Source organism: Dermacentor albipictus, unplaced genomic scaffold (genome assembly GCF_038994185.2).
Source record: "Dermacentor albipictus isolate Rhodes 1998 colony unplaced genomic scaffold, USDA_Dalb.pri_finalv2 scaffold_15, whole genome shotgun sequence".
Lineage (NCBI taxonomy): Eukaryota > Metazoa > Arthropoda > Arachnida > Ixodida > Ixodidae > Dermacentor > Dermacentor albipictus.
The window spans coordinates 14,892,715-14,909,222 of record NW_027225569.1 but is presented as its reverse complement, the minus strand read 5'-3'; the positions used below and the strand labels follow the sequence as shown (position 1 = coordinate 14,909,222).

General features: G+C 47.4%; 1 protein-coding gene across 1 annotated transcript; it reads right to left on the bottom strand.

The window, feature by feature from the left end:
- Positions 1 to 264: 264 nt before the first annotated feature.
- LOC139051847 (uncharacterized) lies at positions 265 to 14,718 on the bottom strand. Its single transcript, XM_070528865.1, has 5 exons — positions 14,701 to 14,718; positions 13,844 to 13,892; positions 12,813 to 13,177; positions 11,538 to 11,626; positions 265 to 616 (listed from the first exon to the last, which is right to left on the bottom strand). The coding sequence occupies exons 1-5, from the start codon at positions 14,716 to 14,718 to the stop codon at positions 280 to 282; spliced, it is 858 nt and encodes a 285-aa protein (XP_070384966.1). The 3' UTR covers positions 265 to 279.
- Positions 14,719 to 16,508: the final 1,790 nt, after the last annotated feature.

The following is a 16,508-nucleotide window of genomic DNA, read 5'->3' as shown; positions in this document are numbered from 1 at the left end:
ACTAACAGTTCTGTGTTAACTACCCGAAATGCAATGAAATGGAGACCAACTAAAGCAAGGAAACCCCCGTAAACTTTTATTTTTCGGAATAGCGTTTACCGGCATCGCTTCCGAAGAATTTGGATGTACGCGTAGTGTCGCGGCTCGAGATGGCGTTTGGGTCAGGAATCCACAAAGCACATCGACGAATATATCCGGTAGTAAGAATGAAAGACAAAGGGTTTATTTACATTACTCACACTGGCTCCAGATACCGAAGCCCACTCACTTAGAAGCATATTAAACGGCCGAGTTCGCACCAGGACACATCAGCTTGTCACTTTCAGATAGAGGGTCTTGACCCGTCAACGGTCGGCGACAAAGCTGCGCTGACTTCTGGATAGGCGGCTGATGAACGGGGTGGGTTGCCTCTGGCAAACGTCTAAGAAATGCTCTTCGCCGTATTGAGACGTAACAGTCTCCACCGCCGCCAAGAGATTCGGCCTGACGGTGACCAGCTGTCAGGTTGCCCGAAGCGTCGATGTTCGGTCGCGACTTGGGGGATTGTCTTTGAAGTGACGGCTGATGTCTCACTACAGCTTGAGGGCACAGCTCTCGCGTTGTTGCAGCACTCTTCCTAGGAAAACAGAAACTCACACTCTCTGGTCGGCGCTCCCGAGTGACACTCCTACAGGACGCTATGATCCCCACAACGCTTTACACAGTTCTACCCTCTCTCTCTCTCTGTCTCTCTCTTCTGTCGTGATAAGCCCTCGGTAAGACAGAAATTGGTTGCCTATCTCAATAACATCGATTGCGATACGTACAGAACACGTTCTAAAAAAAAACTCTGGGTTTGTAGCTTAATATTCCCGGCTCAGACCACCTACATTCATATTCTGGCTCTCTTTCCTATACTTGACCTCGAAGTTGTATTCCTGCAAAATAAGACTCCATCTCAGCAGCATCCGATATTTTTTCCCGATATTTGTCTCAGTCATGCAAGAGGGTAATGGTCGCTCTCGGTCGCGAATTTCGTGCCTTAAATATAGCATCCTAGTTTTTGAATGGTACATACTATGCACATATACTTTTGTCAGTTTTCGACTGAGGTACAGCACGGGATGCTTTTCATCGCGTTCGGTAAGTTGAGCAAGGACGACACCTACACCACGTTTGATGGCGTCGCAATGAAGAATAAGTTATCTGCAAAAGTTTGGTGAGACAAGCACAGGCCGTGAAGACAAGGCTTTCTTCTCCAAACAATCTACATATTCCAAATAAGGCTGCAAAAATCTTTCACTTCCGTGAGACTCGCGCACTAACCTTGTCTTTCCTTTCCACAAAAGACTCTTACTAAAAAATCACAGAACAAATGTTGCGTAGTTTACGCGCTTGAAACTACAAGAAAATTTGAGCTTCTTTCTAGATACTTCCACGCACGCTCTAAGCGATACTCAAAACACTACCATCTTATGAATACACGTGCGAAACAGACACCAAAGCTTTGCTTGTTCGTGTCCGCGCTGGACACGCCTTAAAAGAACGGTACAAATACTTTCTAAATTGTATAGATATCTGTGATGTTGTAACCACTTTTTTTGGAACCAATAAATCTGAATCTGTGTCTTAACAACGCCTCCTCCAAACAACGCGTTTTACTTTGAAAGAAAAATCTCGCGACCACTTCCGAAAAGTGTACTGATGCTCAAGCGCGCCACTACAAGACCCTAACAAATAAACTGGGCTTGACTTTACAAGCGTATCTCACACCCGAAAAAGGAAGTTTATCTGCCTAAATGAAAGAACTACATGTCAAGAAAGAGAAGTTTCAAAAAAATATGCGCGCAACCATCTCTTTTGGAATATCCATGAGGTTCTAAAATAAACATTCTAAACAAAGCTCCCAACTTGCTTATCGAAACGATCTCTCAATCTCAAAACGTCTAACCCGACACTAAAATTAAACAAACAAACGCACAGTTTCCACAAAACATGTATAGCGCTCTTCATTTGGAAAAGCCGACGGTTGCGTCATCTCTTTTAAGCCGTACTTGAGGCTCGCGCGGTCTGAAGCTCTTGTCAATCTCGTCAACAAGGGAATACAAAAGGCATGCAAGCTTTTTTAGGCTTGTAGCGCAGCCCAGAAAGAGCAAAAAGGAAGGTGGAAGGGGTAATGAAAAGGAACGGAGAACAGAGTGAGCGCTCTCTCTGTTCTCCATTCCTTTTCATTACCCCTTCCACCTTCCTTGTTGGTCTTTCTGAGCTGTGCTACAAGCCTAGAAAAGTCATGGCATTCCAACTCGCCCAGACTGCCACGCTTTTGGCACGCAAGCTGTTCCCCTCGCTACCGACCCCGACACTTGACGTACTGGCGACATGCCTTCTAGGCACTTCACTACGAATTCACGGCCGCTTATGACCGATTCGCGTTCGCTTACCGCCGCGCTCTCCTGTGTCATACAGGTTGATACCTTGGAAAGAAGTCAACAAGGGGGAAATGCCCCTGGCTTTTGTCCACCTTCGTGCAGAACACATCTTTCTTATCATCACCTGGCAGCTCGAACGCGCTCTGACTTGAAACTTATTCTAAACGACAAACACGCCTTTCTAACTCTTTCACTGCGATGTCCACGGGGTTTAACGCCTTTCGCTTTATTGGGCCGCGTTGCCTTTTCTGCCACACTCGTGACTCTGCGACGCCTCTTTTTCTTCGCACGCTTTCTGGTGCTCATTTTCGAATCCCTTTTCTGTTTCCCCATTGGCAGCTCCTCAGCAACTTCCGGAATTTGTCGGGGAAATCAGAAATATTTCCTCCTCCAGCTTGACTACATTTCAGGAGCTAGCTGCTTCGTCCTCTTTCTTTACAGTCTGTTCATCGTCATAACTCAGCGCCTGACTCTCCTCCTGCATTTCTGTCGGGGAAATCGAAAAGATTTCCTCTTCCGGCTTAACTACTTCTCCGGAGCCAGCTGTTTCATCCTCCTTTTGTGAACTTTGTCCATAATCGTGACTTTCCTGTGGAGCTAGTTCGCGTGCTTTGTACCTCGCCAAAGCCATGACGTGGGCTTCAGCGAATGTGTATCCACTTTTATTCAGTAGCGGCTCTGAGCTGTTCGAAAAAAAAGGTAGGGGCATCCTTCCGGTAGTCCATTATAGACTGCTGCTACTGCCTCGATGTCCCTCAGTCTGTACCTTTGCCATAGGTAGGCACACTGAGTGTTCGCTGACGGCCTGTCTTATCCACGCGCATTCGGGGACGTAGTCTTCATATCTCACTAATTTCGTATGGACGAGATCTATGAGTACCCTACACTCTTTGCCATTTACCATTTACCATTAGATTCGTCATGTACGCCTTTAGAAGATCGATGCTAGTTGTATGATTGCTTATGCAAGTAAACACTGGCCTTTTATTTGGGCAGTTTCGGGCGAAGTGAGCCGTTTCCTTACAGTTAATTATAACATACCAGCAGAACTCTCAATTCGAACTCCTCCGAATGACCTCCGGGTTGCTTTCTGCCTCTTTCAGACGATTTCGCTATGCCTTCGGTGCGCGCTGAACTGCGACTAGTGTCGTCTCGTTCTTCTGTTGAGCTTTCCTGCCCTCGAGGCTAAGATTTTGGCCGTTGGGACGGCTTTTGATAGTACTGTGTGCTACTGCTCTGTGCCCTGAAGCCACGGCTTGACACATACTCATCCGCCAGCTGGGCTGCACTCTTTACAGAAACACCTTCCTGCCTCTCCTTAGCCCAGAGGCGCACGTTATCCGTTCGGTCTCGTAAAACTGCTCTAAGCAGAATAAATCTGACACCTTACTGACATTATTCGCCCCTGCTCCTTTCACCCACTCTGAAAAATTATCCTTCAGGCTACACGCAAAGTCAACAAAGCATTCCTTAGGCTTCTTTCTTTCCTGTCGAAATCTCCTGCGAAATTCCTGTGTACGCGCCTGCCTAGGCTTCGCTCAGTCGGGCTACGACTTGCGAGGCTTCTCCCGGCAGCAACGCAAGCAACCGCTCCGGCCAGTTGTCTTGGTGAAATGATTGCTGCTCGCAAATCCATTCGAAATTATTAAGGCAGAGACCTGTATCATCGCCTCTTTTATACAGCTGAAGGAAACTGAAGGAAGCCACATCCGCACTGAGCGCTGATCTCGTTCCCTCTTGTTTTATTTTCACGAGCGCAATTTCTGCCGGCCCTCTTTTCCTGCCTATCTCTTCTTTCTCGCACTCTTTCTCTTCCGCTCTTTCTTAGCTCTCACGCTCCTTCTCTCCCTCCCTTTCTTTCCTCTAGCATCTTCTCTTTTCCCGGTGGCGATCAAACACACTGTCCTTATCGTCCGGCAAAACGTTGTCGCTCAAGCACTCACCCAACGTCGAGTTTGTGAAGGTCATGCCTCCTGCAACCACGTTCCCAAGTCCACCGATCCCAGATCGTGGAACTGCCTTCTGCTGCTCTTCCTTCCAGTTTCCTCGAGTCGTCCAAGACTCCACGCCGTTACTGTGACAGTTGTGCCTCCCTGAGCCACTAAGAGGAGGTCTGACGATCCCGGATCCACATAAGTCGCTCTTCCGCCTGCAGTTACCTCGAACTTGCGGAGGCTCCCAGCTGCGTGGGTCCCAGATCGTGAGGACTGCGTTCTTGATCTCACCGCTGCCAACCAGTTTGTTGCGGCTCGAGGTAGCGTTTTGGTCAGAAATCCCCGAAATCCGTCGACGAACACATCGAGTAGTAGGACGGAGGAAAAATGGTTTCTTTACATTATGTACACTGACTCCAGGTGCTGAAACCCACTGCGTGTAGGAGCATATTAAACGTCTGAGTTCACATCAGGACACATGAGCTTGTCATTTTCAGGTAGAGGGTGTTTTCTTGGCCAGTCAACGGTCGGCGTCCAAGATGCGTTGAATTCTGCATAGGCGGGTGATAAATGGGGTAGGTTGTCTCTCGTAAACGTCTAAGAAATCCTCTTCTCAGTATTGAGATATAACAGAAGCCTTATGCGAGCATATACCTTTTCAGTTGCTCATCAGAGCGTCCGCAAAAGAAGGCATTTGCAGCGCCTGAACGGCCACCATGTCCCACGATGTGGCTTCGAAAACTCCTCGCACACTTAATTGTGAACGCTTTATTGCGGGAAAATGTATACGGACACTCAAGACGCATTTCTGTCGATGCCGTTAGGTTTCGTATAAAGTCAAAGGGTGATAAAATTGTCGCCGCGCTCCATATGCTGTATGTGCGAGTGAATAAGCGCATGGCTAAGCCGGTGATATCGGGTCACCCTCGCGCACGCAAAGGTTGAAAGCGGGAAGCAAGCGCTCCGTCATCCCTCGCGCGCAAGGCTCCGGTGGGAGGGTAGGGAGAGGGGCGCGTTCTACTCTGGGCGGCCAGATCGGCCGCGCCCGCCCGAGTGGTGGTGGTGAAAAACTTTATTGAGTAATGACAGGAGAGAGTTGGGGACGGCCTTAATGGCCGGCCACTCACAATATCTAGGAGGGGTTCCTAGTCCGGGACCCCTGTGGCTTCTGCTGTAACACGCGCTCGGGTCACTAGGGCACGTTGATTCTCCAGGGTCGAGCAGCCGAGCTTTCTCGGGTAGGGGGGAATGGGAAGGGGTGTGGCGGGACCGCCGGTTTGAGGGGCAGGCCCACACCATGTGGAAGGGGTCCACGAACGGATGGTCATAGTGTGTGCAGGCCCCGGGAGAATGCCGGGTTAAAGTGTTTTAGTATTGCTGGGCACAATACCGTGTTGGTGTAGAGACGGAGGAGCCAGCGCTCGACCGTCTTGATTAAGCCCGATGCCGGGGGTGGGAACCTCAGCCTGTGCGATTTGTACAGGGCCGGCATTTCTGTGAAGGATGTAGCCGGATTGGGTGCTGGAACATCAGGCGATGGAGTGTAAAGCGTATCCCGGTAATTTCGTGCACGGGCAGAGGCATCGGCAGCCTCGTTTCCACCTAGTCCTTTATGACCAGGGGTCCAGATGATTGTACGCGGGTTCGGGCGATCTATATAGAAGCATCGTTTAAGAATTTGACTGCGCGTTCAATGATGTAACCCCGGATGAAATTTTGGCACGCAGCCCGCGAGTCGGTAATGATGATCCGAGATATGGGGTCCGCTGCGGCGAGTGCTATGGTGACTTCCTCCGCGTGTATGATGTCGGGTGCTCGAAAAGTGAGCCCTTGAATAGGTACGTTTTGGTGAACAACAACGGCCGTGTACCACCCGCCGTTATTCGGGCCAGATGCGTCCGTGTATAAGACCTCCGCGCGTGAGCTATAGCGTTGGTGTAGGGCGTTAGCCTGCGCTATACGCCTACCATCGTCATGTTTTGGGGCAGAGGCGGAATGATCAGGGCACCACGCCAGTCCTCAGGGATCGTCCTCCGCTCTTCTACCGTGTAGATGTAGGAGATGCGTAAATGGTGTAGGAGGTCTCTCCCAGCCTGCGACGTACCAAGTGGCAGGTACTGGTTGTTGAGATGAGCCTTTTAAGTTCCCCGTATGTGTTTGTCATGCCCAGGTCTGCGAGACGTTGGTTAGATGTCGAAATGGGGAGGTCAAGGGCACGTTTGTAGATTTTGCGGAGTATGCAGTAGAGTATTCTCGTCACATTTACGCAGACGCAGGTAGGGGGGCCGAATACAGAATCCGGTGGATCACGAAAGCGTTTGTCAGGCGCGGAGCATCCCTGCTCCGGAGGCCTCCCCGTTCATTCGAAACACGGCGAATCATACGGCCTTCCTGATCCCCTACCGTGCGCAGTTTACGCAGGGTGGTGTCAATCTTGCGGTGTGTGTGGGTGACGAGCCCAAGGCCTCTGATTTCATCACGTTCCGGGTTAGGCCCGGTACGCAGGGAAAGTTCAATTTGTGCGGTGTCCTTTGGTTTGGGGCGAAGATGCACATATTCTGATTTGGCAGGTGAGCATTCGAGGCCTGCAGCTACGGGCGTAGTCGGCTACTAACGGCACTGCTTGTTGCAGGCATGTCTCGATGCTGCCAAGGGATCCCTGGGTTGCCCATAACATGATGTCGTCAGCGTGCACAGCGTGCTGCACGCGTGGGACGTCATTGAGCGATGGGGGGAGGTGAGCCATGGCAAGGTTGAACAGCAGAGGAGAGAGGACCGCTCCTTGTGGTGTTCCCTGCGTACCGATGGGGTACGGGCCATGCTCCTTGTCTTGAATACGGAGGTGTGTCTGCCGTTCCATGAGGCATTGGCGAACATACTTGAAAGCATTATGCCCACAGTTTGTCTGTGAGAGGAGGGTAAGAATAATGTCATGAATGACGTTATGGAAAGCACCCTTGAGGTCTAAGGCAATGACTACCTTGTCATCACTGGGGAGTTCAATTGGTTTGATAACGTCTCGGTTTAGTTGCAGGAGAATATCATGTGCAGAGCGATGTGGGCCAAAACCGTACGTGGTGTCGGCAAAGGTGCGTTGGGCTTTCAGATATTCAGAGAGCCTATCTCGGACCATGCATTCCATAAGCTTCCCCCCACAGGAGGTTAAGGAAATGGGTCTGAGATTTTCGATTTTATTGGATTTGCGTGTTTTGGGTATGAAAGCAATCATGGCCGTTTTCCAATCAGTCGGTAGGGGCTCACGCCTCTCCCAGATCTGATTGAAATAGTCGAGGAGGTTTTGTAAGGGGACTGCGACGGGAACAGAGTCCGCCGTACGCTGTGTTTTCGCGGCTTAGTTCGCGTTGATGCGAGTCGCAGCATGAAGGCCAATTCGCTGGCTGCTGCCGCGCTTCCTCACTCCAGTGTTTTCACAGCGAGTTTCCGCAGTCATCCAATGAGATGTGTTCATGTTTGCTTGCGCGCGCGTGACACCATGCTTGTTAAATTAGTAAGATCTTGATGAGGGCTAGTTGGTTCACATTCAGAACTGAGGTTAAAATGCGCGAATAAAACAATGACATGAGGAAACAAATACCCCAGACAAGCGCTAACTGCCAACTGGAAGTTTATTTGAAATCCACTAGCCATTTTAGACCTTTCTCAGCATAGGCATGCGTATACCAGTCGCAAACATATCTGCTAATCAGCAACGTCATAATTTTTCAGGCAAAAAAGCTATTTCTTTTTCCGGCAAGGCAGCAGAGGCCGCGCTTACACATTTATCTCCTTCCTTTCTAATGTAATAAGCCTCTATTATTTTCCTTTCCTCTTACCTTGTCCATTAGAGATGAATTTTGTTGTTTCAAATATGGGAGTGCAGGGACACTTGTTACAATGTCCGGCTAATGATGGCCATAGCCATTCTTTAAGTTGCTGCTGTGCGGAGCAGCTCTTCCATTGAAACACTGTCCCGTTTGACCTATATAAGTTTTTACACAGCTCAGCGGCATCTGATAGATAACGTTGCGCCTGCAGTCAGTGAAACGAGATTTATTATTTGTGGCGCACAGGGGCCTTTCGCGTGTTTTCATGCGATTACATATCCAGGAAAGCTTGCAGAAAGAAAAAGCCATCTTGCAGAAAGAAAAAATAAGTTCTGAACCATCACAGCAAGAAAAGAATAAAGACGAGAGACCAGCGCACGTGGTGCTATACTTGCACAAGTTGTAACACAATCTAAAGAAACTTTCCTATGAACATAATATTAATTTGCTTTTCAGTGCCCTGTGCAAGCTTTCCTCGATATGTATTCGTATGAAAACGCACGAAACGCCCATGTGCACCACAAAATATAAATCTCGTCTCACTGACTGCAGGCGCAACGTTATCTACCAGATACCGCTGAGCTGTGTAAAAACTTATAAAGGTCAATCGGGACAGTGTTTCAATGGAAGAGCTCGTCAGCACAGCAGTAACTTAAAGAATGGCTATGGGAGTCATTTAGCCGGACATTGTAACAAGTGTCCCTGCAGTCCCATATTTGAAAAAAAACTAAATTCATAGGGAAGGGAAAAGGTAAGAGGGAAAAGGAAATAATAGAGGCCTATTAGAAAGGAAGGAGACAAATGTGTAAGCGCTTCCTCTCTTGCCTTGCCAAAAAAAGTGAAAGCTTTTTTGTATGAAATATTATGATGTTGCTGATTTTCAAACGTGTTTGCGAGTGCTGTACGCATGCCTGTGCTGAAAAACGTATTAATCAGCGCTGAATTGACGCGTGAACGAGGCTTGCCTATAATCCCCGCGGCCATTCGAGCGCACAGGGTACGCATTCGAGGGTTCTCGAAAACTCCCGTAATACGTACAGAAAGAGACCGCGATACCGCTGCAACGTATGCCTAAAAGAGGAGCGAGCCAAATACCAGTGACGCTATTGAGCATAGAAATGATGGCTCTGGACGTGCATGAATGCATAAAGAACAGGTAGCCGACACGCAGAAAAGCGTCACGCCGAAATAGGATGCCGCATATAAATGAGTTGTTAAATAAAGAGAGACTAATGCTCTGAAATCTTCATATCGTAAAATTATTCCTCGGCATTATTACTTCTTGCTATATGCTACCCCAATAAGTTAAATGCACACGGCCCACCACTTCTACCAAGCCTGGATCACATGAGTGAAGCCATCTCTTGACACCTACTTAAAGATAATCTCCAATGTGTGAACTACGCCTGGTTCCATGTGTATTATTTTAAGCAATATCCTTTTTTTTTCACCGTTCCTCAAAGCATCGCAACAACACCGTCGTCCGTTTTACTGTCTAGATGCGGCACACTGCGGCTCCTTCATGAGCGTCACGGTAAAAAGGGACATGGCTCTGACATGGAACACGGTGTGTTTAAAACATTGGAGGCGATCTTGAAGTAGACGTTAAAAGATGGCTTCACTCATGTTAACTATAGCCTTGGTAGAAGTGGCAGTTACGTGTGCATTTAACTTTCTGGGGAACGCACAAAAGGAATAAAAGTGCTCGTGAATAATTTTCAGAAATTAAGGATTCCAAGCTCTGGTATTTATCGAGCAACAATCGTATGTAGGGTACGGAAAAAGACCACGATATTACTGCAACGTCTTCTCTAATTACGGTTTGTTTTCACAAGATGGCCATGCAAATCTCTCTTCACCCCTTTCCTTTGGCGCTGTACTTTAAACGCTAAGGTACATTTTCGAAAAAAATGAAGCTCTCTCTGCGCCACTTTACTGGGGCGCTAGCTGCTGTTTTGCCACGGATACAACCAGCTGGTTGTATCCTTGGCTGTGGCAATGTGCTCAGTGTGTGTACGTAAATGTACAACTTGGTACACTGGGCATATGCAACTGGCCCTGCGTAGCTAGGTACATGCGAACATTCTCGTCCTATCCACAAGCATAGCTATGAAACCCTGAATCAACAGGTGCCCGAATATGCAGGGTGATCCAAATTAATTTAACGTTTTTCTTAAAGGTAGGCGCTGGGTGGTACAGTGGAGCGAGCAAAAGTTTGCAGATCACGGCATCAGCAAAAAATTCAAATGTATTCATGCGCGACTCCGCGGCCTGCAATCTGTTTATTACATTGTATTAGTCAAACACGTGCCCGTGGGCATGCACTCTTGATTTGAGCCGGAATGCTTAGTCTGCGAAAAAGAAAAGAAAATCGGTGCACCTTTGGTCCCCATGCAAGCTTTTGCTCGCGACTGTACGTGAAGCTCACCTATGCAAGTAAGCTATGCGGCCAAGGGAACACAAAGTGAGATGTTAATTATCGCTATCTGCCGGCCAATTAACTAAAATTGAACAATTAACTTTGTACCAACCGCAGTGAGCGGGCATGTTTGTATTGAAAAGTTTGAGGCAGTTGCACACAGTTCCAATTGGCAGAGTTCTTCTCGCATGCCCGTGTTGTGAGGTATCCGGCTGCAAAGTTTAGTTTCCGTTAGCATAATTGTGTATGCAATCGCATAGAATACAGTGAGCATCGGCGCAAAGCCTCTACCTGATGTGACGCGACTGTTGCGTGTGGCGTTTAGTCTGAAAACGGGGCGGAGGCATAGGCCAAGATGATAACTGTTCCCTTTTTACTCGGCTGCGTGGATCTAATACGGGGATCCTAACCCCCAACAAAATGTTACGTGCGGAAAGACATAGGCAAAGGAGACTATTTACACTGTATATATAGGAGCAGCGCAGCCAGAGAGCAAATATGAAAACCTAACTCGTGTCAAACCCAGATGTTCGCCTTCGTCTTGATTTGCGCCATGTCTCTCGAGCGTCTCTTCTATCGACACAATATTAAAATTGGAATTACTACTCTTTATGTAGATAATGAAATTCGCGCATCGCCTTTATCGACCACACTGGCATAAAAGTGCCCGGAAAAGTACACGCGCATATATCTGACAAGTGCACTCGTTGTATGCCTCACTGTGAACACGCCCAGCAGACACTGTGCTTTCAATCGTGACTTGATGAATGGTTGTATACCATCTATAGAGCACTCGTATACAAGAGAAGCATGCCGGAGCTATAGAGCCATGGCACATATATAGCGGTTAACGAGACAGATGGCGACGTCCAAAGATTATAAATGTGGTTCGCAGCTTTGGTAGCTATCCTCATGGGGTTCCACGCTTGACTAGGCACTGATGCACACATACCTTCTTGCACTGACGGAAAGCGGTCGGGCGCCGCTCGTCCAAGCTCTCGAAGCCGACCTCAGCAAGCTCCTCCGTATCGTTGTCTCTTCCTGCACACAAGAAATAAGCACAGTTGGACGATGATACAAACTACAGCGCGGGTAAACGCTGTCCAGAGCGCTGAGAAACAAAGATGGAGCAACATGACAACTCTACGCATGCACTCTCGAAATTCTAACAGCTGCCAAGTCCTTCCACATGTAAAGAAGGGACTGCGACACATTGCGCCAACTATGTGTGCGTCATCGCGACGTAAGAACACATTTCAATCACTTCGACGGGAAGACAGCACGAACACCAGAGAAACCAGCTGCATTTCTTTCACTTCTAACTACACATGCTTTGACAACTCTGCCTTATTATTTGCGTCCGACGGCTCCACGGTGGGCTATGACGCAGGCCGTTGTATATGACTCCGATTTAATATTGGCCCCTTGGTGTTCTTTACCAAACGCCTAAACCTTACTGCACGAGTACAGCATACTAAGAGTATAGGATAGCATCCTATGTAGGTCCTACGTACGGGGTGATGATATTTAAGCTTTGCGGAAACTTTAAAAATTGTCTGTTGCACGCAACAATTCTACTCCATCAGCTGCATTATTCAGAGAGGCGGGCATTACTTGCTAGACAAATAGAAACACATTGTCAGCTAATTAACCAAAATTGGACGAAAAATCGAAATACATATATGATGAACAAACATTCAGTGAGTTTTCGGATTAATTACCTTGCGGCACTTATTAAAATTTACAAATTGTAGCCAGGAAGTTCGCAAGGCGAATCCACTTGGAACGAATCGTCAGGATGGCTCCTGCTTCGATGTATTAATTCCAGAACTATGCTAAAATGACATCGGCGGTCCGTTACTTTTGTGCTTCAATGCATTAAATGGCGTTTCATTCAAAAAGTGCAGTGACCATGCATCTTTACCGCAGGTTTGATGGCGCATCTATATCTCTAAAATGGTGTCATCTACTGAATTCTTTTCAAGTGGATATGACTTGCAGTCACCCCGGCAACGTTTTGTAAATTGCAATATGTGCCCTAATGTACTTATGTGATGTTGTTAGGATCGTCACGTTGCAAAGCGTGTGACGCGAAGAAGATGGAGGAGACGGTGCATGATTAGCAAACACACGACAATTATATTACACGGCACATAATCACGAAGAATACCTTCAACTAGAACCACGCATGTCAGGCTGTTCGTAAACAAGACAAATATAGTCTCACGAGGTTGTGGTTGAAGTCCGGAGTGTGGTGAGACGTTGAGTCCTTGCGGTGGAGCACTCGCTGGTATGATGAGGACCGGCGTGGTAGAGCAGACGCAGCAGCATGGGGCAGGAAAAGGTGGACGGCCCACAGCTCCGCAGACGAGAACAGGCCACTCGGTCGCCCGGTCACCCGAACCTCGCGCGTAGAAGGTAGTTCCAAGATGCTGGCAGGCCGACCTGAGGCCTCGTGCAAGGCAACGACCCGAGGCGCTCCTCGTCTCGGCGGCGGACGCTCGCTCTCCCGAACCTCGCGCGTAGATGCGGGTTCGAGGCTGCAGCAGGCCGTTCCGGGGTCTCGTGCCGTGCAACGACCCGAGGCGTTCCCTGTCCCGAAGACGGACGCTCGGTCAGGTGAACCTCACCGGTAGATGTGGGATCCGGAGGCCCGGCGGCCCTAGTCGTGCCGGCGTTCCAACGATTTCCGTTGCACGAGACCCTTTGTCATGCGCTGCACGAGCCTCCCTCGTCTTTATTTTCCTCTTGTTGAGGACGGCCGCAATGTCGTCTGCTCTTGCGCTCGCTACTTTGTGTGTACTTCTTCACAACTTAGTTAACGAGTGAGTGAATCTACCTAATCAATTGCACCTTTCGAGTTCTTGTTCAAGTAATATCCGCCTCTTCGAGGATACCTGATCAGGGACTAAAATGCAGCCATAGGCGATATTTAAAAATTACTTAATGTGTTCGCAGAAACACCTGATAGATATCATACCAGCATAGCATACACACGAGTAGCATGTCTAAGCCTACCGACTTCACCGGTTTTTTAACTCTGTGTTATTAAGCTTTAGGCTCGTCGTGAGGGTGTCATGTTATCAGGCTCGGAAGGGCTGCAACGACCATATTCGTTCGCTCATTTACCCGCTCAGGCAAGTAAAAGACGTAGTATCCGCGATTTCCTCGCCTTCAAGGGTTTAGAACGGGGGAGCAAAGGAAGGAACAATTGAAGACACCTTACGTTATTGAGGGAAAACCCGTCGTTCAGCTCACCTCGCAGGAGCTCGCAGTTGTCTTCAGCACTGGAGCGTAACCAAGGCTGCTATTTATCGGCGCCAGCCATGGCTTGGTGTTTGTTCTCTGACAGAGCGTGCGTGTTGATGATGGCTTGACAAACTTCCAAATGCACTCTTCCAAGAGGAAGAAGAATGTAGTGGCGGCGGCGGTGGTGGTGGTGGTGATGATGATGATGATGATAATGATGATGATGATGATGATGTGCGTGGCGCAGACCCACTCAAGGGGATCGGCCAAGAGTCGGGCACATCCTACATACGTGTTAAGGTGATAAATTTAAAATCTATAATTTTGATGAATAAATTAAAGCGAGCAAAGTTCAAAACGATTCAGTAAATAGTCATTCAAGAAAAAAGTATATGTATAATATGAATAAGGCAATAAAGGTGGAAGGAAATGAATAATATGGTTAACAATGAAATCGGTTTGATTCAATAATAAAATTTTCTATGGCGATCCGTACATTCCTGAGTGATTTCCCAAGCACAGACACTCCGAAAGACAGCAGTACCGGAGTGTTCAATGGCAGGCCGAGCTGTCACACTGTAATTTCCAATGTCCTTTTCTCAAGGAAAAGAAATTCTGGCATTCCAGTAAATAGTGTTGAATCGTTTCAAATGAGTTCTAAAAATGGCACAAAGGGAAAATTTCCAGACCAGATAAGTGCATGTATAAATTTAGGGGTGGGACTCGACAACGCAGTCTCGTTAATGTCACTTCCCTCTGTCTGGTTTTGCAAAATTTTCTGCTCCAGGAGAATTGGAAGTGGTGTAGTTCCGAGGATGATGTTAGATTTGATTTTGATCTTAAAAGGATGTATTTTCAAACCTGACAGACGTGATGAAACCCATCGTTGGAAGAAGGGTAAGCACAGGGTCGCTGATAGAAGCCTTGGCCAAGCTGTCTGTCACTTCATTCATAAATATGGCTTTGTGCCAAGGTACCCATAATAATCGTAAAGTCCACAAATGACTTGTAGTGAGTGAGTACAAAGTATTAATTATATGCAACTCGCCGGGAGCAGTAAGTGAGTTACACAGCGATGAATAGTCTGTGATTGTTACCGCGGTCATCCTGGAAGCTTGTAGCTTACGCTAAACTAGGACAGCTAAGAATTTGGCTAGGAATATAGTAATGAAGTCGGGAAGCCTAACAGAAAAAGACCAATCCAGTGATTATGAAAAAAATGCAACTACGGCCTTTTCCCCACTCTGCGAAGCACCTGTTGCTATAATTACGTTTGTGTGGAGCTCATTCAAGTTATTTTGGAGTAAGCCGCTAAGAATATGCGAGGGAAGCTGCTTTGATGTGTTTGGGTATATGTCAGCATAAGTAATAACCAATGAATTTAAGATACTGTATAAAGTGACTCCACCATTTACGTGTACATCTAATGGACTCAATAACGGTTGTGTTAAAATCAATTGTGGCGTGGGAAATCGAGGCCATGAGACGCCAAGAAAATGGGGCTGGTTGAGTGATAAAGATTGACTGGGACCTTCTTAGTAGGGATTCATAGAGCCTTATGAATGTTTCAACGGTGAGTATATTAAATGTCATTTCAAGGGAAGGTATTCGTGATTCCTTCTAAAGCACAGAGTTTGCTACAAACAGTGGTAGCGCCAGAAATAAGCGAAGCTCTTGCTGTTCCAGCAAAACTAGTGGACGTAGCTTATAAGCAGAGACGCCGGAGAATAACACACAGCCGAACTCCAGTATAGGTCGAACATGCATGCGGTAAATCCTTATGAGTGTGTCTCTGCGCATGCCCCATCGATTATTGCTTATCCTTCTAATAATCCCCATTGCTCGGGAAGCTTCTGAAGTTATATGTTCAATATGATGACGCCAGTTAAGTTTTCCATCGTATTTCCAAGGTACTTGACTTTTTCCACTTGTGGAATAGTATAATGGCAGTATGAAAGGGATATAACAACTGCGTCTTGTGGAGGAAAGACAAGAACGGCACTGTTGTTTGCATTAAGGAACAAGCGGATACTATCCAGCCATGATTCTAGCTCGCAGAAGTATTCCCGTAAGCACTCGTACAGTGACTGAATATCACTTGCCAAAGCAAATAACGCTACATCAACAGCGTAAACGTCATCTTCATCATCAGCCTGGTTGAGCCCACTGCAGGGCAAAGGCCTCTCCCATACTTCTCCAACAACCCCGGTCATGTACTAATTGTGGCCATGCCGTCCCTGCAAACTTCTTAATCTCATCCGCCCACCTAACTTTCTGCCGCCCCCTGCTACGCTTCCCTTCCCTTGGGATCCAGTCCGTAACCCTTAATGACCATCGGTTATCTTCCCTCCTCATTACATTTCCTGCCCATGCCCATTTCTTTTTCTTGATTTCAACTAAGATGTCATTAACTCGCGTTTGTTCCCCCACCCAATCTGCTCTTTTCTTATCCGTTAACGTTACACCTATCATTCTTCTTTCCATAGCTCGTTGCGTCGTCCTCAATTTGAGTAGAACCCTTTTCGTAAGCCTCCACGTTTCTGCCCCGTAGGTGAGTACTGGTAAGACACAGCTATTATATACTTTTCTCTTGAGCGTAAACGTATGTGCTTATATTTTGATAACAAGGAATGGAGCTGAGTAAGATGTTAAAAACAACAGCTGGGATAAAAGT